This window comes from Pleurodeles waltl, chromosome 7, assembly GCF_031143425.1.
Source record: "Pleurodeles waltl isolate 20211129_DDA chromosome 7, aPleWal1.hap1.20221129, whole genome shotgun sequence".
NCBI lineage: Eukaryota > Metazoa > Chordata > Amphibia > Caudata > Salamandridae > Pleurodeles > Pleurodeles waltl.
This window is the reverse complement of record NC_090446.1, coordinates 1111299441-1111324521: the sequence shown is the minus strand read 5'-3', so window position 1 is coordinate 1111324521 and position 25081 is coordinate 1111299441. Positions and strand designations below refer to the sequence as shown.

The window sequence follows — 25081 nt, the reverse complement described above, 5'->3', positions numbered from 1 at the left end:
CTCCTTGTTACAGAACTCAGCTTTGTGTCACCCCGGAGTCTGGCTTAGAGACCTCATTCCAAGGTAACGAGGGTTGGGGGTGCTTCTCATTGTCATGGTATTGGCAGATTAGGTTTATCATAACTAGCTCTCATTAGGTTATAGATTGGGATCTCCAGGATAGGTATTTTACATCTCGTGTTTATTGTAAGATGGTGGGAGTCTGTGTATTCACTTCTCATCTTCACAATTATGCTTCTTTTTTTGTTTATTATCCTAATCATTGCGGTTTACGCATTTTACTGTAGATTGCAGCCCTTTCAATAAATATATTGAAAATTTTCCTGCATCTCTTTCATTGCCTGTGTGTGACTGAGACTTGTTGCTAATGTGAGTGAAGGGTAACTTCTGTTTCACCACGACTTCCCCGAGATGTCGCAATTGACAGTCCATGCGTAATGCTGCCAGAAATCACTTATACTGTCTGGGGTTTTTGTGAGGTACTGCTTGTGAGCCAGGAGGGTTGGGCCGACAGTTGCAAGTTGTTGTAGTAATGACCTAGTCGCCTACAAACAAAAGTGCTGTCATCCCTTAACCAGCAGTCTTGTCTGGGAGTGAGAGTTCAACTACGACAACGCCACCAGAGGCCTGTGCACAGGTCCCAGCAGTAGCATGGTAAATCACATGCAGTAAAGAGACTCCACCTATTGTTTTTCCGGCTCACCTGCTGCACTTTTCAGGTGAGAGTCATTTGTGCTTCAGCAAGCATCATGCTTGGGAAGGACCTGTTGGTATTTCTTCAGTTTGCAACTCCTAGTGACGTTAGAGAAGAAGAGCCACCCCTCAGACTTCCCCATCTCCTTAGCAGCCAGTAAGAGGTTGCTATGGGCCAGAAGATGAGTGATTTCATCCTGTGGCTCAATCTTAGGCTTGTAACATCTCCCTATCGGCTACTACTGATGTAAGGCAGCAACAAGGGCATCAGAACTAGACAAAGTAAATACCTCTCTTAAAGAGACTTATTAGTCTTTTGTTTCTGATGTTGTCCTTGAAATCCTAGAGTTGTCAATCGCAAAGACCATGCCAGTGGTTGCAAAGGGTAAGCCAGGACTCAGGGAAGGAACTTTTACCTCTGGCTGCCCCAATGTCGCCCTTGGGGAAAACCGGACACTGCTTACATGAATTCTTCTGCAAATACCTGTGCTTAAAAAAACACCACTTAAGCTGATTCATCACCAACATATGTGGCAAGCCTAACGTGGTTCTCAGCAGCTGCACTGCCATGTGGAAGGCTGTAAGTTCTTTGTTTTGTCTCTTCCCAGCTCCATGCCCCAAGGCCTCCCCCAGATGAGCAGAAGCCCCCAGTAACCAGTAGAGTCCTTGTCCGGAAACATCGACCAGAGGAGAAAGCTAAGAGGACAAACCTGGTGGTGGCACGTCCTGCCACCTCTGACGCAGCTCCAAAAGGCTTGGATTATGCAGGTAATACAGCTCTTCATCCCATCTGCTCTCAGGAATGATTGTTTTGTTAATTTTTTAATTTGTGGTTTTATATAGCACAGATTTGTCCCAGTAGTATTTCAGAGCACTCTCCATAAAGTGGGTATGAAAACAGCAGGCATGAGCCAACCATGTGTTGTCTGAATACATAGTAAACCGGATGTTGTTTGCAATACAACTTTTATTAGAGGAACACAGAAGATGGGTAAGTAGGGTGGGTAGTTAGAGTGTGATGTTCAGGTATTACAAAGAATTACAGTGCAAATGGATATCAATTAGGTAGTAGTCCTAGTTAACATTGGCAAAGATTGGAAGCTAGATAGAAGCCTGGATTGTCAAAAGAAGAGTAACGTGCATGAAATAAAAGTGCAAGTATAAAATGATAAGGCACAAATAGTCAGACAAATAAGGCATGTCCGCATATTAGAGAGGATTGATTACAAGTAATTAATGTACAAAAACACCAGAGTATGTATGGGATAGAGTGTAGTATCCCTTAACACAGCTTCACAATTGGTCTTAAGAGACCCCTGAGATTGAAAGATGAAGACAAACAGCTGGTAGTGGGATATCATATTAGATCCAGTGTTTCTCAGGCCCATTTTCTTCTTAATCTGCTGTTGAGTCTCTCATTGGTCAGTGATGTGAAACATGAGAGAATTTCACACAGCAAGAGATTTGTTCACACCTAGATGTGTGTTTTCTTATCTTCCAAACCCTCATTCGATGTGAGTGGAATCCAATGTGGTGCCTGAGAAGCATCTCATCTACCTTGAAATGGACAAGGTGGTATGTTCCAAACAGTATCTCAAGTTTTGGATGCATGGCAGATCGTCTGGATTGGATGGTACGGTGAATTGAAGCTGGGACGATCGCCTTTGGAAGCCACCTTGCCAGCCAGTGAAGAAACACAAAACTGTAATCTGCCCTCTAAGGAAACCACCAGGAGGAAAAAGCAACAAGGCAGAATAAACCTCTGCAATGCACCAATAGACCAACAGTAGGCTGGGAACGAAGAAGGAAGAAACAAACCAGAAATTCAGGAGCGTTGCGACGCATCAGACAATCCTTCAAAAGTCTTGAAATAGGAAGAAAAGACCTGAAAGCACTTGGATGCCTAAAGGAAGTAGCACCCCTCCATCGTTGGTTGGGAAAGCTCTGCAGGGAGCAATGAATGGCAGCCATGATAAATTGGTAGGGTATAAGAAGTCCTGCCCCACCTATGGCCAAGTAGAATATGCTAACCAGGAAGTGTGGAAACTCTTCCCTGGATGTCAGTCCCGGTGTCCCTCCACAGGCCTGACAGCACCTTGGAGGACTCCTCCAACAGAGCCAGCATTCCTAGGTAGGTGCAGGCACTGCTGCCTATCGTGCCTGAATCTAATTGCGGGACTCATTCGATAAATGCATCTCGCTGAAACACTGTGGTGCATGCCACAGAACAAGCCACGGTTGTGCCTGACCGTATACCCCTTCCCCCCTGCAAAACACCAGGTTTGCCTGGGTGCGAGTGATAAAAACTACGCATGAGCAAAAAGGCATGAACCGCAGATGCTAGTTCCCAAGACTGGTCGCTAATTTAGTAACCTTTCCAGTAGACCACAAAGTGCAACTTACCACGCATCATGCAAGAACCTCAGATATCAGAGGCTTCAAATTCAGGATCCCCAGGGCTAAGGACAAGAGGTTGTGGTAACCCAACACGTTGGAACCAATCTGAAATAAAAGGTTTCAACTTGGAGACATGGAACACTGGATTAACCCTTCATGAGGGAGGAAGATGAAGGCGAACAATAATTGAATTAACAATCCGATCAATAGAGAAAGGGCCAACGGTTATGGTGACTAAGTTTATGATGTCACTAATTCAAAGGCAGAAAATTATAGGAAAGCCACACTTTATCCACCACTGAGTAAATTGGGGACAGGGCAGCAACATTTATCTTATTCCCATTTCATCCTATCCTTAGCAAGAGATAAACTGTGTTTGACAGTGTCCCTTACAGACTCTAGATGCTGGAGGAACTTCTGAAGCAGGTACCAGGGAATCAGTAAAAACCATTTCTGGGCACATCTTAGGGTGAAGACCTGGAAGACAATAAAAGGGTGACACCCCAGTGGCACTAGGCGTGCTGTTGTTGTAGACAAACTCTCCATATGGTAAAAGGAACGCCCAATTATTTTAAGTAGCATTACAAAAGGAATGTAGGTATTGTTCCATTTGTGCATTTAGTGAGCCCGTTAGTTGGGGGGGTGGAATCCTTAAGACAAGGTTCTGGATATTCCAATGGCTGTACATACTGCTTTCCAAAACCGGGAAATAAAATGGGGTCCCCTAACAGAGATGATGATGGATGGTAGGCCATGTAAGCGAAGGATTTCAGATATAAAATATTGTGTCATCTCTACAGCAGTAGGAACTTTCTTAAAGGCAGAAAAGTGAGTCATCTTGTAAAAACTGATCAACTGTTGCCATTATTACAGTGCACCCCTTTGACTTTGGTAGATCTACAATAAAGTCTGTAGAGATAGTGTACTGGGGTGTAGGGGCCACAGGAAGTGGACAAAGGAGACCATAGGATTTGGCATGATAGATTTTATTCTGGTTACATGTCAGACACATAGGCCCTTATTACGACTTCGGCGGTCTTTTCCAAAGACCACCAAAGTCGCGGGTGCCATCATACCGCCAGTGCTGGCGGCATAATTACCGCCCTATTAGGAGTTTTCTGCTGGGCCATCGGTTGAAAACAGCGTTTCTGCCCGCTGGCCCAGCGGAAAACTGACCACAACATTGAAGCCGGCTCATAATCGAGCCGGCGGTAATGTAGAGGTGCGTCAGGTGCAGCAGCACCCATCACACATTTCACTGCCCATAATTCGGGCAGTGAAATGCGCGATGGGGCCCTGCACTGCCCATGCCCTGTGCATGGGCAGTGCAGGGGCTCCCATTCTGCCAGCCTTTTCATGGTGGTATTTACCGCCATGGAAAGGCTGGCGGATGGGGACTCGTAATTCCGAGGGCAATGCTGCTTGCAGCGCTGCCCTGGCAGATTACAACCGCCAGGACCGCCAGGCTGCAGCCTGGTGGTGTCAGCGGTATGACCGTGGCAGATCAGCCAGGGTCATAATGAAGCAGTCGGACCATGAGGTCCATAGTGGTCCACATTCTTGGCAGTGGCAGGCCACCAAAAAGGAAGAAATAATAATTCCACGATATTCTTCTTGCCACGATGATCAGTACTTACAGTACCACGACGTTGAGACAAGACTGCTGTTTGAAGTGAGGACTTAAGAATAAACTGCGCTTTCTTGAAAAAATATGGACCATCTTGTTTCCTTTAAAGAAAAGTAGCACAAATGTTTCTTAATTTATCCATGGTCAATGAGGAATATGCTTGTTTGATTTCTTCCAAAAAGGAGGCAACTGAAGCTATTATTCATTCTGGGGCCAACAATGTTTGTGGTTGAATGTACTGAACAAGGGAATCTTGACAGGGTAGACCATCATCTAGAAGGTTCCAAGAACCCAGAATGTAAGTAACTGCAAAATCGAACTGGGAGAAGAAATACATCCAAGTGGCTTGTCAACAATGAAAATCTGTCAAAATCTGCAGATTCCAATGATCCGTCCTGGTTTCAAAAGACTATCGACATTCTTGAAGAAGATGTCGGTACTCCACTCAAGCTTCCTTCATTCCTAATAGTTCTCTCTCGATTACTAAATAATTGTGCTCTGAAGGTGACAGCGATCAAGAATTGTAGAAGATGGGATGTTCAAGGTTGTCAAGATTCTTGCATTTGTCACAGCGTGGCACCCAATGTGTTTCCTGATGCTTTAGTCTCCACTACAAATGTCTTCATGGGATCTGGTTCTCCCAGGACTGGAGCTAAAGTACAGGCATTTCTAGGGCTTGAGAGGCATCTTCGACAGCCTGATCTCAATGGAATCTTGTACCTAGATTCTTCTTCGTTAGCAGTTGAGAAATCTGGGACAAATAATCAGAGAAATTATGGATGAACTGCTGATAAAAAAAATTGGTGAATCCACAAAGAAATTCTGAGTCTTTTTGATGGAGGAAGGGGTGGGCCATTCTAACACATCCTGTGCTTTCATTGGATCCATAGTAATCCCTCTGGGGGAGATAATAAACCCCAAATACTTCACCTCTGCTTATTCAAATAGACACTTCTCAGGCTTGCATGTTAATTAATCTCTTCTTAAATTATGCAGAAACTTCTGTGACATGTTGACAGTGTTAATCTAGAGATCTAGAGAAGATCAGGAAGTCATCCAAATATACGATTACTTGAGGATTAAAATATAAGAAAAGATGCGATCCATAAACCATTGAAAAACAATGTAAGTATTACATAACCTAAATGCATTACTCTATATTCAGAGTGTCCAAATGGAGTTCAAAGGCCGTCTTCTGTTTAACTTCTCATAGTGGTTAAAAGTCCTTATTTGGCGAGACTCTGTAAACTGGGGTACTGGCCGACAGTCTGTTCCAATTCAGCCCTGGTTTTTACGTGGATGGTAATATGATTAGATAAAGCCCATTCCTTATTCATAATCATGTCTGTGGCACCGGAATCAAATAATACCAGGATGGCAAAAGACTGAGGAGTTCATTCCGACCCTGGCGGTCCATGACCGCCAGGGCCGGGGACCACGGAAGCACCGCCAACAGGCTGGGGGTGCTTCCAGGGCCATTCTGACCGCGGCGGTAAAGCCGAGGTCAGAAAAGGGGATCCGGCGGTTTCCCGACGGATTTCCCCTGGCCCGGAGAATCCTCCATGGCTGCGCTGCTTGCAGCGCCGCCATGGGGATTCCGACCCCCTTCCCGTCATCCTGTTCCTGGCGGTAAAACCCGCCAGGAACAGGATGGCGGGAAGGGGTGTCGTGGGGCCCCCTAACAGGGCCCCACAAACATTTTCACTGTCTGCTTTGCAGACAGTGAAAATCGCGACGGGTGCTACTGCACCCGTCGCACCCCTGCAACTCCGCCGGCTCCATTCGGAGCCGGCTTCATTGTTGCAGGGGCTTTCCCGCTGGGCCGGCGGGCGATCTTCTGGCGGTCACCCGCCGGCCCAGCGGGAAAGTCAAAATGACCCCCGCGGTCTTATGACCGCGGTGCGGTCTTTCGGCGGTTTCTGACCGGCGGGCGGTGCCCGCCGCCTGCCGAAGTCGGAATGAGGGCCTGAGACATGCTTCTGATAGTAATTGGTAACAGAAATAAATAACCATGTTCTATAGTACCAGGGGACCCAGATCCATTCCTTCCTTCCTCTCAACTGCAGTACTTACAACGAGTAAGGAAACGTTCTGACAACCTTCTGGGCTTCACAGGACATTGCCGGAGAAAATGTTTTATTTTTCCACAATAGAGACAGAACCTCTTTTCACGGCATCCACATCTTCCTTCCTCCAAGACTGAGCCTCTTGTGGTTTCAGTCAGCATGGGTTCTTCAATTCCCACCGTTGCTAGACGATTTTCAGCCTTTCTGACTGGGGGTGGTACACGTTGATTGGAGGTAGAAGATACACTACAGCTCTTTTTACTCTCTCTTCGTCTTTCATTGACTCGATGTTTTTTGTATAATGTTGATTCAATAGCTTCTATCAATGTAGTGTAGCCGGGAAAATGAATAAATATTTTTTTTTTTTTCCTTAAACCCCCTATGAAACAAGGTTAACAACGTTTGCTCCACCCAAGTTGTTTCTGTCACCAGGTGGTTAAAGCATGTCACAGTATAATACATCCTGTGTTCCTTGTTGGATTTCGCAAAGTACCTCTGTAGAACTTTCAAGATCAGGTCTCTCAACCATTCATCGGAATGCTACTACAAAGGTGGAGTAATCATCCAGTTTAGGGTCTGCAGCGGTTACTAAGAGTGTTGCCCAGCACAGGGCAGTTCCTGTAAAGTCTGCTAATAATGTAACCTATCTTGGTTCTATCTCGAGCAAATGGAGTGGGTTGGAATGCAAAATGTACTGTTAAATAATCCAATAATTTTTTCAACTTATTAGGATCTCCATCATAACGCAGGCCTCATGCAGGAACAGGCCTTAACTCAGAGGACACCCTGTCTGACAAGTCTTTACGTAATAATGTATTTGCGTTACGTAAAGACTCCAACTACATTGATTGCTGCTGCATGGCATCCTATAGATCTTGAGTAGGGTCCATCGTTAACTGGAGACATTGGCATCTCAGTCTCTCAAATGCTGGATGCAAAGCAGATCGTCAGGACTGGATGTATGATGACTGAAGCTGGGATGACTGCCTTTGGAAGCCACCTTGCCAGCCAGTAAAGAAACTCAAAGCTGGAATGTGCCCTCTAAGACAGTGTATCCTGACCTGTGGACCCCTTTGGTTCCGCGAAACTGTCTAAGGAGGTCCATGACTGCTTAAACAAATTAACTAATATTAACAGATTACTAAAGTGTGTATAAATATAGTGGCTAAATGTACAATTGCATATTTTAAAACGTTCTGTAAATGGCAAGGAATTTTAAATTTGGAGGCTAAAAATTAAATTGGTATCCTCAGATTGATTAGTGGGAGCAGTGCATGTGCATCAAACAGAATATAGTTAGGACGATGTGTGGCTTTAATTGAATTTAGAATAGCTCCAACCTTCCTATTAAAATTAGATTTTGTTTGATTTTTTTTATTTGTTTGCAAATTAAATAAAGTGTATTATCATTGCGTATGTGTTTGATGGAATGCTTGTTTCAATTTTTTCTTTGTTGTAGGAGGCTGGCCTGGCTTGTAGTGGGTACCAGAGGTACTTACACCTTGTGCCAGGTCCAGTTATCCCTTATTAGTGTAGAAGAGGGGTTTCTAGCAGCTTAGCCTGATAGAAGGTAGCTATGGCAAAGCAACTTAGGCTAAACTAGGAGACATGTAAAGCTCCTACTATACCACTGGTGACATATGCGCAATATCATAAGAAAACACAATACACAGAAGTACTAAAAATAAAGGTACTTTATTTTTATGACAATATGCCAAAAGTATCTCAGTGAGTACCCTCAGTATGAGGATAAGTTATATACTCAAGATAAATGTACTAAAATTATGCAGGTTATAGCAAGAAAAGTAATGCAAGCAATGTAAAGTTACAGTAGATTGCAATAGGAGCACATAGGTATAGGGGCAACACAAACCATATACTCCAAAAGTGGAATGCGAACCACGACTAGACCCCAAACCTATGTGAGCTTGTAGAGGGTCGCTGGGACTGTAAGAAAACAGTGAGGGTTAGAACAATAGCCCACCCCAAGACCTTGAAAGGTAAGTGTAACGTGCACCTACTACCCCCAGAGAGCACAGAAGTCGTGATAGGGGGTTTCTGCAGGAAGAACAAGCACCAGCAATGCAACAACAGTGGATTTCCGGACCTGAGTACCTGTAAGACAAGGGGACCAAGTCCAATAGTCGCGACAGTGTCGAGAGTGGGCAGGAGCCCAGGAAATGCCAGCTGAGGGTGCAAGGACGCTGCCACCTGTTGGAAGAAGCTTGGAGATCTGCAAAAAAGAAGAGAGCTAGGAACTTCTCCTTTGAAGGATGAATGTCCCACGTCGCGATGAAGCTTGCAGAGGTGTTCCCACGCAGAAAGACTGCAAACAAGCCTTGCTAGCTGCAAGGGACGCGGTAGAGGTTTTTGGGTGCTGCTGTGGCCCAGGAGGGACCAGGATGTCGCCACTTGGAGGAGGAGACAGAGGGGGGTCCAGCAAGTCAGAGAGCCCTCACAGAAGCAGGCAGCACCCGCAGAAGTACCTGAACAGGCACTTGGAAGAAGAGTGAACCGAAGTCCACGCGAAGTCACAAAAGGGAGTCCCACAACGCCGGAGGACAACTCAGAAGGTTGTGCACTGCAGGTTAGAGTGTCGGGGATCCAGGCTTGGCTGTGCACGAATGAAATCCTGGAAGAGTGCACAGGAGCGGGAGCAGCTGCAAATCATGCGGTATCCAGCAGTGCAGTCTAGCGTGGAGAGGCAAGGACTTACCTCCACCAAACTTGGACTGAAGAGTCACTGGACTGTGGGAGTCACTTGGACAGAGTTGCTGAGTTCCAGGGACGACGCTCGTCGTGCTGAGAGGGAACCCAGAGGACCAGTGATGCAGTCTTTTGGTGCCTGCGTTTTCAGGGAGAAGATTCAGTCGACCCTCAGGAGATTTCTTCAGAGCTCCTGGTGCAGAGAGGAGGCAGGCTAACCCCAGAGCATGCACCACCTGGAAACAGTCGAGAAAGCTGGCAGGATGATGCGATACAAGGTTGCTAGTAGTCTGGCTACTTTGTTGCGGTTTTGCAGGCGTCCTGAGCAGTCAGCGGTCGATCCTTTGGCAGAAGGTGAAGAGGGAGATGCAGAGGAACTCTGAGCTCTTGCATTCGTTATCTGGTGAGATCCCCAAAGCAGAGACCCTAAATAGCCAGAAAAGGAGGTTTGGCTACCTAGGAAGGAGGATTGGCTACCAAGAGAGGTAAGAGCCTATCAGAAGGAGCCTCTGACGTCACCTGCTAGCACTGGCCACTCAGAGCAGTCCAGTGTGCCACAAACACCTCTGTTTCCAACATGACAGAGGTCTGGGACACACTGGAGGAGCTCTGGGCACCTCCCCTGGGAGGTGCAGGTCAGGGGAGTGGTCACTCCCCTTTCCTTTGTCCAGTTTTGCGCCAGAGCAGGGCTGGGGGATCCCTGCACCGGTGTAGACTGGCTTATGCAGTGATGGACACCATCTGTGCCCATCAAAGCATTTCCAGAGGCTGGGGGAGGCTACTCCTCCCCAGCCTTCACACCTATTTGCAAAGGGAGAGGGTGTTACACCCTCTCTCAGAGGAAGTCCTTTGTTCTGCCTTCCTGGGCCAGGGCTGCCTGGAACCCAGGAGGGCAGAAACCTGTCTGAAGGGTTGGCAGCAGCAGCTGCAGTGGAGGCCCCAGAAAGGCAGTTTGGCAGTACCTGGGTTCTGTGCTAGAGACCCGGGGGATCATGGAATTGCCCCCCCAATGCCAGAATGGCATTGGTGTGACAATTCCATGATCTTAGACATGTTACATGGCCATGTACGGAGTTACCATTGTGACGCTGTACATAGGTAGTGGCCTATGTACAGTGCACGCATGTAATGGTGTCCCCACACTCACAAATTCCAGATGTGGGGGCATCTTGGCTAGTGCCAGGGTGCCCACACACTAAGTAACTTTGCACCCAACCTTCACCAGGTGAAGGTTAGACATATAGGTGACTTATAAGTTACTTAAGTGCAGTTGTAAATGGCTGTGAAATAACGTGGACGTTATTTCACTCAGGCTGCAGTGGCAGGCCTGTGTAAGAATTGTCAGAGCTCCCTATGGGTGGCAAAAGAAATGCTGCAGCCCATAGGGATCTCCTGGAACCCCAATACCCTGGGTACCTCAGTACCATATACTAGGGAATTATATGGGTGTACCAGTATGTCAATGTGAATTGGTAAATTTAGTCACTAGCCTGTTAGTGACAAATTTGGAAAGCAGAGAGAGCATAACCACTGATATTCTGGTTAGCAGAGCCTCAGTGAGACAGTTAGGCATCACACAGGGAACACATACAGGCCACATACTTATGAGCACTGGGGCCCTGCCTGGCAGGGTCCCAGTGACACATAGACTAAAACAATATATATACAGTAAAATATGGGGGTAACATGCCAGGCAAGATGGTACTTTCCTACATTTGTGTATTGTTTTGTGTATTGTTTTGCATTTCAAATAAAAAACAGTGTTTAGGCCTGGGTCCCTAGTCTCCAGTAATGACTTGGTGGGGCGAGGGGGATGGTTTGGGGAGGAGGGGAGTAATGGGTTGGTGGAGGGGAGGTGCCTGGATTCCAATAATGATTCAGTGGGGGTCCTCGGATTCCAGTAATGATAAAGTGAGTGTCCACAGAAGTAAAAAAGTTGGGAACCACTACTCTAAGGAAACCGCCAGGAGGAACAACAAGGCAAAAGAAACCTCTGCAATTTTCCAATACAACAACAGCAGGGTGGGAATGAAGAAGAAAGAAACAAACCAGGAACCAGAAATACGGGAGCATTGTGATGTGCCAGACAATATTTCTTTGTATAGGAAGAAAATACCTGGAAGCAATTAGGTGACTAGATAAGTTATACACTTCCATCTTAGGTTGAGAAAGTTTTATAGGGAACACTGAATGGTGGCCATGATAGATTGGGAGGGTATAAGAAGTCCTGCGCCTGTGTGGCCAAGTAGAATATGCCTGCCAGGAACTGTGGCAACTGTTTCCCTGGATGCCAACCCCGGTGCCCTCCCACTGGCCAGACAGCACCCTGGACTCCCCCAACAAAGCCAGCATTGCCAGGTAGGTGTAGACGTGGCAGCCTACAGTGCCTAAATCCAACTGCAAGACACATTCGGCAAACACATCTTGCTGCAGCACTGCAGCGCATTTCATGGAATAAGCCTCAGTCACAGCTGACACAGTGGTCAAGTAAGTTCATGAATTAACTGGAGAATGCAAGTTCCCTTTCCATAAACTGTATTGAGAGAAGGAGTCGGATGGTCTGCCATGTCCCCTGTCCCACTAAAGACCACTTACCACCTGAGAAGGAAGTCTGCCCCGTACAGTGTTGCATGAGTTCGTGGCTCATCTGCAAAAGTTTAGATTAACTGCTGAGAGGCGAGAAAATCCTTTGTTAAGGTGAAAGATCCCCTCAGTTGGTCAAAGATTTGTTTCTCGCAGTGGGAGTGATATGTGGTTTAATGTCAGTTCCTCTTTGAAAAGCATAGTTATTTTACCCTGTTCAGTATAACAGACTTATTCACACGCTTTTGCTTTTCACCTGGTTTTGTGATAGCCAGGGATGACCCAGCAACACTCATGATTACAATATCACCAATCTGTAGAAGGCAATGATCTGACAAAGATCTCTCACTCCTTAAAGAAAAACAACTATATACAGTTATGCAGATGACGCTGAGATACTCTTTTTCCTGGTGGATACGACAGCTTCCCAGGAAATTTTTTATAATATTTTGCAGTACATTTTCATGTGGATGGCCAATAGCCAACTGAAACTCAATGCTGACAAGGCCGAATCGTCATTTTATGCAATAAATACAGCTAATGGAGACAATTCTATTGGCCTCCTAAGTTGAGCCAGGTTCCCACTCTTAAGCACAAGCCAAAATCCTTGTAGTCATCATTGATGGCGACCTGACTTTAAAACCACACATGGGTATGATGATCTCTTCTTGCATACAAACATTGAAATTGCTATGGTTCTCTCTGGTTAAGCATTAACAGTGGTCATTCTAGATCTAGCAATATCTAAACTAGACTTTGCAAATTCAGGTAAATTTGCTCCATCGAATGTCACGTCCACCAAAAGAGATAAGCTGCATCCTTGACAAACCAATATAGGGGCACTATTTGTAAAATAAAACAAAAAAAAAGCTAATGCAAGGCTCTACCTCTCTTATCCTTCTTACTGTCGGGCGCAAATCATAAGCAAACTGTGCACTGTGAAACTGCACTCAATCGTTTTCCGCTCATTGTACAGGGGAACCTCGGACAAATATAAATTAATGACAAAAAACATCATATCACTTGTTATTGTGATTAATATGTGAAGAACAACTTTAACGTCTTCCTATACTATTCAGCTATTCCAATACAAGCAATGGTGCCCTTCAGCCCACAGTGGCTTATTTTACTTTTTCTATTAAAGCACTGCCAATTAAATGATTAAGAACATTTAAAACAACCCTGACTTCTAACACCCACACTGGGTGCACCAAAAACTCTAATCCATCCACTCACAAATACTTTGGAAACTCACTAAAGGATACAAAAACAGAAACTGAAACGAGTGTCCAGAAAGAAAGTTGTGGCTCCATTGACGCCATCAAAGTAATTAGCAGAAAGTCTCCAGACAATGGTGGTCAGTATGAGTCTGGCGGTCACTTGACCGCCAGACTTGGGATGGCGGTTGGACTGCCATCAATGCGGCCGTCCGAGCGCCACATTATGACCACAGCAGTTGTGCCGTGGTTGGACCGCCAGATCCACCAGGATTAGAGAACCTGGTGGTTGTGGCGGTCCTAACCTGCCAGGGCAGCGCTGCAGGCAGCGCTGTCCTGGGAATTATGACCTCATTCTCTGCCAGCGATTTCATGGTGGTAACATCACTATGAAAAGGCTGGCGGAGAACGGGTGCATTGCCCACTGGCCATGAGTTTGGCATGGGCAGTGCAGGGGTCCCCCTGACCAGTACCCTCGCAATGTTCACTCTCTGTTTTACAGACAGTGAAAATTGCAAGGTGCTGGTGCACCCTGCATTCCAGAGCATTGCTGCGGGCTCTATTATGAGCCAGAGACAATGCTGTAGGGTGTTTCCTGCTAGGCCAGCAGGTGTAAACTCAGGTTTCCGCCCGCTGACTTAGTGGGGAAACTCTTAATGGGCACAGCGGGGAGGTAGCCACTATGGCGGCAACCTCCCCGTTAGAAGTTCGGCGGGCGGCCTAAACCGTCTGCCAAACTCATAATCAGGCCTAATATGTGTAAAAACATACAATGTGTTCCTATGGTGATAAAACAAATGCTCACTAGCTATTGTTTGGAATCTGAAATCTGAAAATGGGACCAGTGCATATGCAAAAAAAAGTTTGCTGAGGTGCGATACTAATAACTATATTTGTGTGTGGATTTTGTCTGTGACAGTATCTTATCCAAAACATATGACTGGTGGGAGAGTCCACCTTTAAAGTACCCCGTCCTGACAGATATGACAAGTGCTGCAATGTACACTCCCTTCAAGCAAATTAACTGACCAGTACTCACTCCTATTGATACCGAACATTCTAGTACGATGGCCGACAGAAGAGTTATGTCCGGATACATTGCCCACCCCTCCATTGTCTCTATGAATTACAGAGAAAAATAACTATCTGTGCAGAGAAGCCTGAGTGCCATGCTCCACCCTAAGCACAGGTTTGTGGATACACTTCACGTCCCACAAAAGCATTTAGAGCACTGACTGCAGCCTGTGGTATTAAACAATACTCCGAGCATAAAGGTATCGTGGTTTTGAATCCTCAAACATTGAAAAAAAAATAAGAATGGGCTTGCTACTTTGCACCCTGGAAACACGTATACCTAACCAAAACAACAGTGACATCTGTGATTAGTGACAAATCACTTAACTGTTATTAAAAAAAAATCTATACTTGTGTAATGTAAATGGGTGCTCATGTAAAAAGCTGTAATGTCCTGCCAAAAACAAAAAAAGAAAAAAAAAAGCTAATGAGGGAGTAACAGGCAGCGGGATGGAGAGGTTGGAAGAAACAGTACCTCAATCACTTCGGAAACAGCAGATGGGCACTAATTCAGTTAAGTCAATCCGTGCTTGGTCACTGCTCGATGGACAGACCGGAAATTATGTCAGGCCTGAAGTGGACGAATTGTGAGGCCTCGCAAGCCAACAAATGGTAAGCGACAGGCGGGATCCAAGCCTTTCTCTAACTACAACAGCATCTCACAAACCAATACGCATGCTCTAGCGCTTGCTATTTTAGGCTCGACCCTAAAAATTCACATAACATAACAAAGAACAGAGGCCCTCATTACCACCCTGGCAGTCGGTGATAAAGTGGCGGTAATACAGCCAACAGGCTGGCGGTAACTACCGCCAAATTTTGATTATGGTGGAAAGATCTCAGCTAGACAGCCACTTTACCACACCGACCGCCAGGGCGGAAACAACAGCCACCACGACGGTAGCCGCCTGCAGCCAGGCGGAAGTCAGTGTTCCGCCCACCATATTAAGACCCTGCAAACTACCACCTTTTCCGTGTTGGTACCAACGACAGCAAAAGCCTGGAGGAAACTGAGCTTAGAAGTGAAAGGACTCACCTTTGGAGACACAGGGAACAACCACAATGCCATGGAGCCCAAGCTGCAAATATTTCCTATGATATTTTACATCCTGCTCCACCACGAACACCGACGACAGTGAAGACCACAGTGAGTACAGCCGCCTAGCACACAGGGGAGGAAAAAGAGAGTGACACACACACACAACACACACCCCCACCCCCATCACCATACACACAATCAACGTCAGTAATAAAACATATTTACCCCATACCCCTCAGGAATAATGCAAGGACAACACAAATAGATGAAAGTGAGTGTGATAATATAAATACAGTAAAAATATGAACATTCAATCTAAAGGTAGGAACATATGTACAGTTCAAGAGACACTACCCAGTCCTCAATGTGCGTGGGCCACAGGGCCACATGACAAAGTCCAAGGCCCCACTTGTCTCCTGCACCAACACGGAGAGAACACTGCAGGGGCATTAGTTGGAAAATAGGCAGGCACCTCAGGAGGACGGGGAACGGGGGGGGGAGGGGCACCTCAGCTGATAGATGATAGAAGACCACCATTTCCGGATGGGGTAACACGCCCATTGCTCTGTCCTGGGGAGTACAAGGCCACAGTCTCTTAAGTGGGTGACTTGCCCACATGCTCTGGAGGGGCCAACATGCCCTGTGCTTGATCCTGGGGAGTGCAAGGCCACAGTCTCAAGTGGGCATCGTGCCCTGTGCTCTTGATCCTGGGGAGGCTGGGGTTGGTGGGTGTCTTACCCACTGGCTCTGGAGGGGGCATCGTACCCTGTGCTCTTGATCCTGGGGAGGCTGGGGTTGGTGGGTGTCTTACCCACTGGTTCTGGAAGGGGCATTGTGCCCTGTGCTTCAGATCCTGGGGAGGCTAGGGTTGGTGTGTGTCGTACCCACTGGTTCTGGAGGGGGCATCGTTCCTTGGGCTCTTGATCCTGGGGTGGATGGGGTGAGTGGGTGTCATACCCACTGGTTCTGGAGGGGGAAGCGTGCCCTGTGCTACAGATCCTGGGGAGTGCAAGGTCACAGTACGGCGAGAGGGGTAGGGAAGAGGTCAATGGTGGAGAGAAAAAGCTGCTTATGGACACTGGGTGTTGGGTGTCTGAGTGCTTGCGTTTGTGTACCTTGGGAGGTGGGGACAGACACAGTGGGAGAGGACACGGGACGTGTGTATAGCTGTTGTGGTGGTGTCTGCCAGGTAGGTGTTTGTTCTGCTAGGTGTGCTGGCGGTAGTGGATGAGGATGTAGTGTATGCAGGTATGAGTGTAGACGCAACTGGGAGGGAGGTGGTGGAGGAGGAGGAGGGGGACACAGTGGAGGCAGTGGATGTTGGTATGTCTACATCTGGATTGTGTTTGTGTGAGTGCCTGTGGGATGATGTGTGGTCCTTATGTTTTCCTGAACCACTCTTGTGTGTTGTCCTGTGTGCATGCTCGTCTACCTGTGTGCTTGGGATAGGTTGGGGTTGAGGGGAATGGGATTGGGATTGGGAAGTTGGAGGGGGGAGGGTAGAAACAAGGACAATGGCTGCCATCAGAGAGGAGGCCAGAGCCTGGATTGATCTCTGTTGGGCTGCCAAGCCAGTGTGAATGCCCTCCAGAAATGCATTGGTCTGTTGCATTTGGGCTGCCAGCTGCTGGATGGCATTCACAATGGTCCAATGCCCAACAGAGATGGATCTTAGGAGATCAATAGCCTCCTCACTCAGGGCAGCAGGGCTAACTGGGGCAGGGCATTGAGGTGCCTGGGGCAAAGGAGACGCCCACCCTCCTGGGTAAGAGGGCACGGGCAACTCGATGAGGGGCTGCTGGGAGGGTGGCGCTAGTACTGGGGTGGTGGCTGTCCATGTAGCTGGGGTGTCACAGAAGTGTCCGCCACGGTCTCTGTGTCCGAACTGTCCCCTCCAGTCTCCGCCGTTGTGCTCTCCTCGCCCTCCGTCCCACTGGTGTCCTCACCGTCGGTGGACTCTGCCTCCTGGGTCCTGTGGGATGCAGCTCCCTCCGTCACCGGTGCCTTTGCTCCTCTGCCAGATGATGCTAATTCACATAAGGACAGGATGACAAAACAAAAAGGGGGGAGACAAAGGATACACTGGGTCATTGTCTGCACCAACACCACCGTTGGCGTACATACCACCCTCACACACAGGGAACAAGCCTACGCACTATGCATTGCACTGCCAGTAACAATGCTAGCCACCAGGACATGGGGAGGGACACATACCGCCAACTGCAGCATACCTGGGACCCACACAGCCCTGCCCAGTAGTGGATGCCTACAAGCTAGGTAGGAGGGATATCACATCAGAACCCTGCCCAACATGGGACCTACTCTGCAATGTCAGGCCTGGCCTAGGGGCACCCACAGAGACACATCCACCACCCGGATACCGCCCACCAGGCGTAAGTTGTAATGATGGGCACTGTACTCACCCCCTTGTGGCTGCTGTCATGCCCTCAAGCGCCCATCCAGCTCCGGATAGGCCACTGCCAGTATGTGGGCCATTAGGGGGGGAGCAGGATTCGACAGGCACCCCTTCCTCGTTGGGAGGCCATTCCCAGCTGAGCCTCCGCGGTCTTCTGTGCCCAGCGCCCCAGGTCCTCCCACCGTTTTCGACAGTGAGTGCTCCGCCTGCCGTAGACCCCCAGGGTCCCCAGATCCTTGGCGATGGCACGCCATATACCCTTCTTTTGATGGGCGCTAACCTGCAGAGAAATACACACAGGGAAAGGTAGTAGTCAGACCTTCCTGCCTGTTACACTTATGGCCCACCATACCCCTTCACATTGCCATTTGCACACACAGGGCTGCACGCTGCCCAGGGGACATGCACCAACCCACCCCCCCAAACGAGGCCTTCACATACACCACTCCATTCATTCATGCCCCATGCATCGTGCTTAAAGTGTACTCACCTGTCGGTCTGGAGGCCCATACAGCAGTTCGCACTGGGGTAGGACCCCATCCACCAGTCTCTCTAACTCCGCCGAGATGAAAGCAGGGGCCTTTTCCCCAGTCACATGTGCCATTGTAGGTCCCAGACACAGGTCACAGCAGCACATGCAGTGTGGTCCTCTCCTGGTGAAGGTCAGGTAGCAAGTGAGAGAACAGATAGAAAATGGCGGTGACGTCCGCAGCAGTGCATACAGTCATCGCCGGCGTATATCACCATTGGCAAGGGGCTAATATTATCCAATGAGGCGTTGCACGCAATCCCGACGCCTCCCGCAATGGCGCACAATGTCAGCGGAATTACCTCTCTTCCACCTGTCCCTCCACACAGGATAGGTGGATGCCATTTCAGGGGTGGGTGGCAGGCCCTGGATTATAACTGCGTCACTGTTCACAATTGGACATACAGGACAAATGCCACTTATACATTTCAAATTAACATTATGCATTGTACTGTTGTGGCTACAATGTTCAGTTTGTGACGGGCTCCTGACTCTTCTGCCCGTAGATTGCTACTGCTGTGGATGAATAGGAGATGGAGACATACTTCCATGTACAGACCCCTGGTGGACTTAGCAACAATGGAGGGCGGGCACATAATACTCACCTATAGCCTGGACAGGGCCACAATCACAAAGATGTGTGCCCAATTGGAGCCTGACCTGATTTCTGCTATCCGTCACCCCACTGGGATCCCCCTCTTGTGCAAGTTCTATCTGTGCTCCATTTCCTGGCAACTGCTTCCTTCCAAGTGACAGTGGGCTTGACAGCAGGAGTGTCTCACCCAATGTTCTCAATAGTGCTGACCAGAATGTTGTATGCCCTGATTAAACACATGTGGAGCTACATTGTATTCCCCCAGGTGGAGGATTTCTATGCAATGGGACATATCCCCAACTTAATTGGGGCAATTGATGGAACACATATTGCATTTGTTCCCCCCCCCCCCACCGGCAAAATGAACAAGTATTCAGAAATCGAAAGAGTTTTTATTCCATGAATGTCCAGATGGTGTGCCTGGCGGACCAGTACATCTCCCATGTCAATGCTAAGTATCCTGGGTCTGTGCATGATGCCTTTATCCTGAGGAATAGCAGCATCCAAAATGTGATGACCCAACTACAGAGGCACATGGTGTGGCTAATAGGTGAGCCCTGGTTCCCACACAGCAGATGTTGGTGTATGGGTATGGTGTAGGCCATATGGGATAGTGTGTGGCTAAATGTTGTCCCTCCATATTTGCAGGTGACTCAGGTTACCCCAACCTATCATGGCTACTGACCCCTGTGAGGAATCCCAGGACAACGGCAGAATAACGTTACAATGAGGAACATGGGCATACAAGAAGGATAATAGAACGTACCTTTGGCCTCCTGAAGGCCAGGTTTCGGTGCCTCCATCTAACAGGTGGATCCCTGTGCTACTTACCCAAGAAGGTCTGCCTGATAATCGTGGCATGCTCCATGTTGCACAACCCTGCCTTGAGTTGCCATGTGCATTTTCTACAGGAGGAGGAGGCTGGAGATGGCCGTATGGCAGCAGTGGACCTTGTGGACAGTGAGGATGTGGAGGCAGAGGATGAGGATGAGGACAATAGAACTGCAGTGATCAGACAATACTTTCAATGACACACAGTGTAGGACAGTGTTACTTCATTATTCATTGACATTTTCTTGTTTATCTTTGTCACTGGCATGCTGTTATTTCCCACTTCTATGCCCACTTACTGTACCCTTTGGTAACTCATTTTGCAGATGTTGGTGCCCCACTATCACTGATGGTGTGATCTCTGCAGCCAACTACAGGTCTTTCCAATGTAAACCTTACTGTACATTTGAATTGCAATGTTTGAACCTGGTTACATGAATACATACTTAAATCATTTGACATACTCCATACTTGTATTTTTTCAAAGGGTGTTTATTTAAGTGCTAGGAAGTTGAGGGGCTAGTGCATTGGGCTGGGGTGATGATGGAGGAAAGTTCAGGGTATAGTTCCAGTCTTTTAGTAGCACAGGTGCATTGTCCAAGGGGACATAGGAAGGGGAGCAATGGCAGTTCAAGGTGGACAGGCTGACGGAGGCGGACACAAGGGTGACCATCAGGAGGTCGGGGGTCTTGGCAATAGTCTCTAGCTTCTGCCTGGATCGCAGGGAACGTTTGCGGGGTGGTTCACCTTCTGCAGGGGGAGTGGTGCTTGTGGCCTGTTGGTCCTGTGGCGGGGCCTCCTGTCCACTAGTGGCAGCACAGGTGGAAGGCAGTTCAGATGTCTGGCTAGTGGCAGGGGCCCACTGTTGTGAGGCTGTCTCCCTCATAATGTTGGCCATGTCTGCCAGCACCCCTGCAATGGAGACCAGGGTGGTGTTAATGGCCTGCAAGTCCTCCCTGATCCCCTGGTACTGTCCCTCCTGCAGCTGCCTGTTCTCCTGAACGTTGGCCAGGATCTGGCCCAGCGTATCCTGGGGATGTTGGTATGCTCCCAGGATCTCGGTGAGTGCCTCCTGGAGAGTCGGTTCTCGGGGCCTGTCCCCACCCCCCCGGCACACAGCACTCCTCCCAGTTTCCCTGTTGCTCTGTGCCTCTGTCCCCTGAACCGTGTGCCCACTGCCCTGATCCCAGGTCCCTGATTGACTTGGGTGCAAGGTGTAGCCTGGGGTCCCTGTAGTGGTGGACACACTGCTGGGTGGGTGCTGTGGTGGTGTTTCCTGAGGGGGGAGGCTCTGTGGTGGTGTCTGACTGTGGCTGGGTTACAGACTGTCCAGAGGTCCCTGATGGGCCAGGTTGATCATCCAGATCCAGGCGTCCAGAGTTGCTGTCATCACTGTGTGCCTCTTCTGTGGGGGGACTCGATAGTGCTGGCACCTCTTCTCCGTTGACAGTGGCTGGGGTACCTGTGGGGATGTGAATACAATGTTATTGTTTCTGTGTGTGACATATTGTGCATCAGTGGGTTGCCCTCTTTGGTTGTATTCGCCCTTGCAGCTTTTACTTGTGTAAGTTGGTATGTGGTGGGATAGCTGATTCTCTCTAGTGTGCATGCTTTAGTGATAGGTGTCCATGCAGGGCTGTGAGTGGTGTCCATGCATTTGTGGTGAATGCAGGGCTTGGCATTGGGATGAGTGATATGTGGTGGTAGAGTGTGTGGGAGGTGGTGGAGTGATGGGAGTGAGGGTAAGGGTATGTTATGGCATGCAGATAGGGGGGTGATAGAAATAGTGAGTTAACTTACCAGAGTCCAGTCCTCCTGCTACTCCGGCCAGGCCCTCAGGATACACAATTGCTAAGACTTGCTCCTCCATTTGCTGTTAGTTGTGGGGGAGGAGGTGGGGGTCCACCGCCAGTCCTCTGTACAGCGAGTTGGTGTCTTGCTGTAATGGAACGTACCTTACCCCTTAGGTCGTTCCAACATCTTCCTGATCTCATCCCTGGTTCCTCGGCGCTGTCCCACGGCGTTGACCCTGTCCACGATCCTCCGCCATAGTTCCATCTTTCTGGCAATGGATATCTGCTGTACCTGTGCTCCAAATAGCTGTGGCTCTGCCCAGATGATTTCCTCCACTATGACCCTTAGCTCCTCCTCTGGGAATCAGGGGTATTTTTGTTGTGCCATGGGTGTTGTGTGAGTAGTGTGGGTGAGGGTGTGTAGGGTGATGTGTTGGGGTGTGTTATGTAAGGTGCATGGGTGGTGTATCAGTGATGGTGGTGTGTGGCTCTGGTCTTGTCTGTGGATGCGGTGTCTGTGTCGTGCCAATGGTTTGTATTCGTAAAGGGTTGTGGGTACTGTGGGTTTCTGTTTTATAGTGGTGTGGGTGTGGTGTGTGTATGGGTGTCAGGTGTGTGTAGTTTGAATTGTCCAATGTGGTGGTGTTTTGTATGTGTGTGTGTGTTTGGAGTACGGCATTATGTACTGCCACTGATTTACCGCCGTTGAATGTCCGCTGTGGTGACTCGTGGGTCATAATGTTGTGGGCATTGTTCTGTTGGTGTAAGGGTGTGGGTTTGGATACAGCCAGTTTATCACTGACCTTTGGTGTGGGGGACTTGTGTCTGTGGTTGTATACTGATGGATTGGTGTGTGTGTGATACTATGGTGAGCGGATGTTTGCCGCGGCAGCGGTAGGTTGGCGGCAGTCAGCGTGGCGGTAAGCGGGATTTTCCGCCAATGTCATAATGAGGGCCAGAATCTTTTGATTGCCTTACATAGTTAAAAAAAAAAAGTTTACGGACCACCGCAGTAGTACCTAGAAAGTACTGCATTACTCACAAAAATAAATAAATATGTAAAAAAGTAAAAATACTCTCAAGTGCCCTATATTTCCCCCTAACGCCCAGGAAACAGACTAAATGCAGCCTAAACAATATGGCTTTCCTTTTAATTTTGTAAAGGCGAACTATTGTTTAGATCATACTCAGTCTGCATTTTGGGTTTAATGGGAAATATAGTGTAGTGCAGTGTGTTTTTTAATTTTAACATTTTTAATTTATTTTTGTAAGTAGCGCAGGTACTGCATCTGAACACCGTAAACTTTTTTCAAACGATATCAAGTAATAAACTTGTTTTTCCTAACTTTACAGACTTAGCTAAACTGGCTTATTCTTTCCTATGCAGTTCTAAAACAGTATTACACTATATGTCTCCTTAGAACCCAGAATGCTAAGTGGGGTCTAAACACAATGGTTGCTTTTCAATTTTGTAAGGGTTTTCATTACCCAAACATGTACTGATTTGTCATCGATATGTACTGCAGTATATCGTGGCCCAATATACCACTAAGATTTTGTGCCTTATAACTTTAAAAGTACTGAATCACTTTAGATCTGCTACCAAAAATGACCTTTTCCACCTCATATTCCATATTCCTGCCAAATTTCACCTAAATCGGTCCAGCCATTTTCACACTACCTCTGTTTAAACAACACTCTGACACGTCACTCTACGATATGCCACTTCACTCCACGACAGTCCACTCCACTCTATGAAACTCCATACCACACTATTCCACGACACGCCACTCTACTCTACGACACACCACTCCACTCTACGACACGCCACTCCACTCCACTATACCACATGCAATTCATCTCTGACACTCCACAACCCACTTCACTCTGCTCCACTCTACTCTGATCCCCTCCACTTTAACACACTGTACCACACTCTGCTCTATAACACATCTTCACTCTACTGTACGACATGCCACTCCACTCTACTGCACTCTACAACACACCACAACATTCTACTCCACTCTTTGCCTGTCCATTGTACGCCTCTCCACTCCACTCTACACCATGCCACTCTGACACACCAATCCACTATGACACTTCACTCTGACACTCAATGCCACTTTACTCTACGACCAGCCACTCCATGCTACGATATGAAACTCTACTCTTGGGCACTCTATGCCACTCAACTTAACACCACTCCACTCTGTAGGACACTGTACTATGACAAGAACTATGCCAAAATGTTTCCAGATAATTATTAAACATATGAGTAGATATTTTCCAAATAAATTCCAGTCTATTTATTGCCTTAGGAAATTGAAATGCTGTTCTGTTTGGTTCTGGTGAGGGAGCCTAGTGCTTAAGCAGTTCTAGGCAGCTCCTTACCCACTGCATTGTCTTACCTGGACCCTTTTATTGGGCTAAGATAGGAAAAATAGGGCAAAGGGCATCCATTACTTTTACAGAAGAAAGCACCCCTACTTCAAAGCTCGCAACATTTGTTATGTGTTAAATACACTATGCAGTACCCTCATTTTTGTCCCTCCTCAGCGCATGGACATGCATGTGCAGTGTGGGTTTGTTTTATATGGTGGATGCCAGTAGCCCCCTGAAGGCAGCAGACAAAAAAGCTTGTTCCTTCACTTTAAAACACGCCACTCCACTCTCCGCCACTCCACTCCACTCCACTCTACAGCATGCCACTCCACTACACCACTCCAACCTATGCTATTATACTCTACGCCAATCCACTCTACCCCACTCCACTCCATGCCATTCCACTCTACCTCACTCCACTTTACACCACTCCACTTTACTTTATGACATGCCACCCTACTCTTCATCACTCCACTCAACACCACTTTATGCACAACACCCTATGCCATGAGGCCCTACACCACGACACTGTACCCAATTTGACTCTAAGCCCCAACAATCTATGGCATAGCTCTGTATGCCACAATACTCTAAGATGTGACATTCTTTGATACAACTCTTTACGACACTCCACACTACACCTCTACACTTTATGCCATGCCTCCCTACTCCACTCTGTGACTCTCTACTTGGCTCTACAACACTCTGTGCCCCTCCACTCTACCACACTCTACCTCACTCCACTCTATGGCCCTCCACTGTACAAAACTCTACTTCACTGTGTGTCAATGTACAACACTCTACTCCACTTTATGCCACTCTACAACACTCTACTCCCCTCTTACACTCTTCACAACTCCCTCAATGCCACTGCACCCGACTTTACTCCACTCAGCTCTGTTACACACTACTACACTCTACTCCACAAGTGTACAGCACACCGCTCTACTCTACACCACTCTGCCACTCCACTATACCCCACTCTACTTTACTCTATACCACTCCACTGTACAACAGCCTACTCTATGCCACACCACTGTCCTCCACTCTACAACACTGTGTCCCTCCACTCCACCACACTCTACTCCACTCTTTAGCACTCCATTGTACAACACTCTATGCCACTGTATAAC

General features: G+C 47.8%; 1 protein-coding gene across 4 annotated transcripts in view; it reads left to right on the top strand.

The window, feature by feature from the left end:
* Positions 1-25081, top strand: part of MYCBPAP (MYCBP associated protein) — a 670648-nt gene that overhangs the window by 82589 nt on the left and 562978 nt on the right. For all 4 annotated transcript variants that reach the window (XM_069200066.1, XM_069200065.1, XM_069200063.1 and 1 more), the window contains exon 3: positions 1302-1461. In XM_069200066.1, the coding sequence (XP_069056167.1) occupies positions 1302-1461 (160 nt within the window). The remainder of the gene's footprint in view (positions 1-1301; positions 1462-25081) is intronic.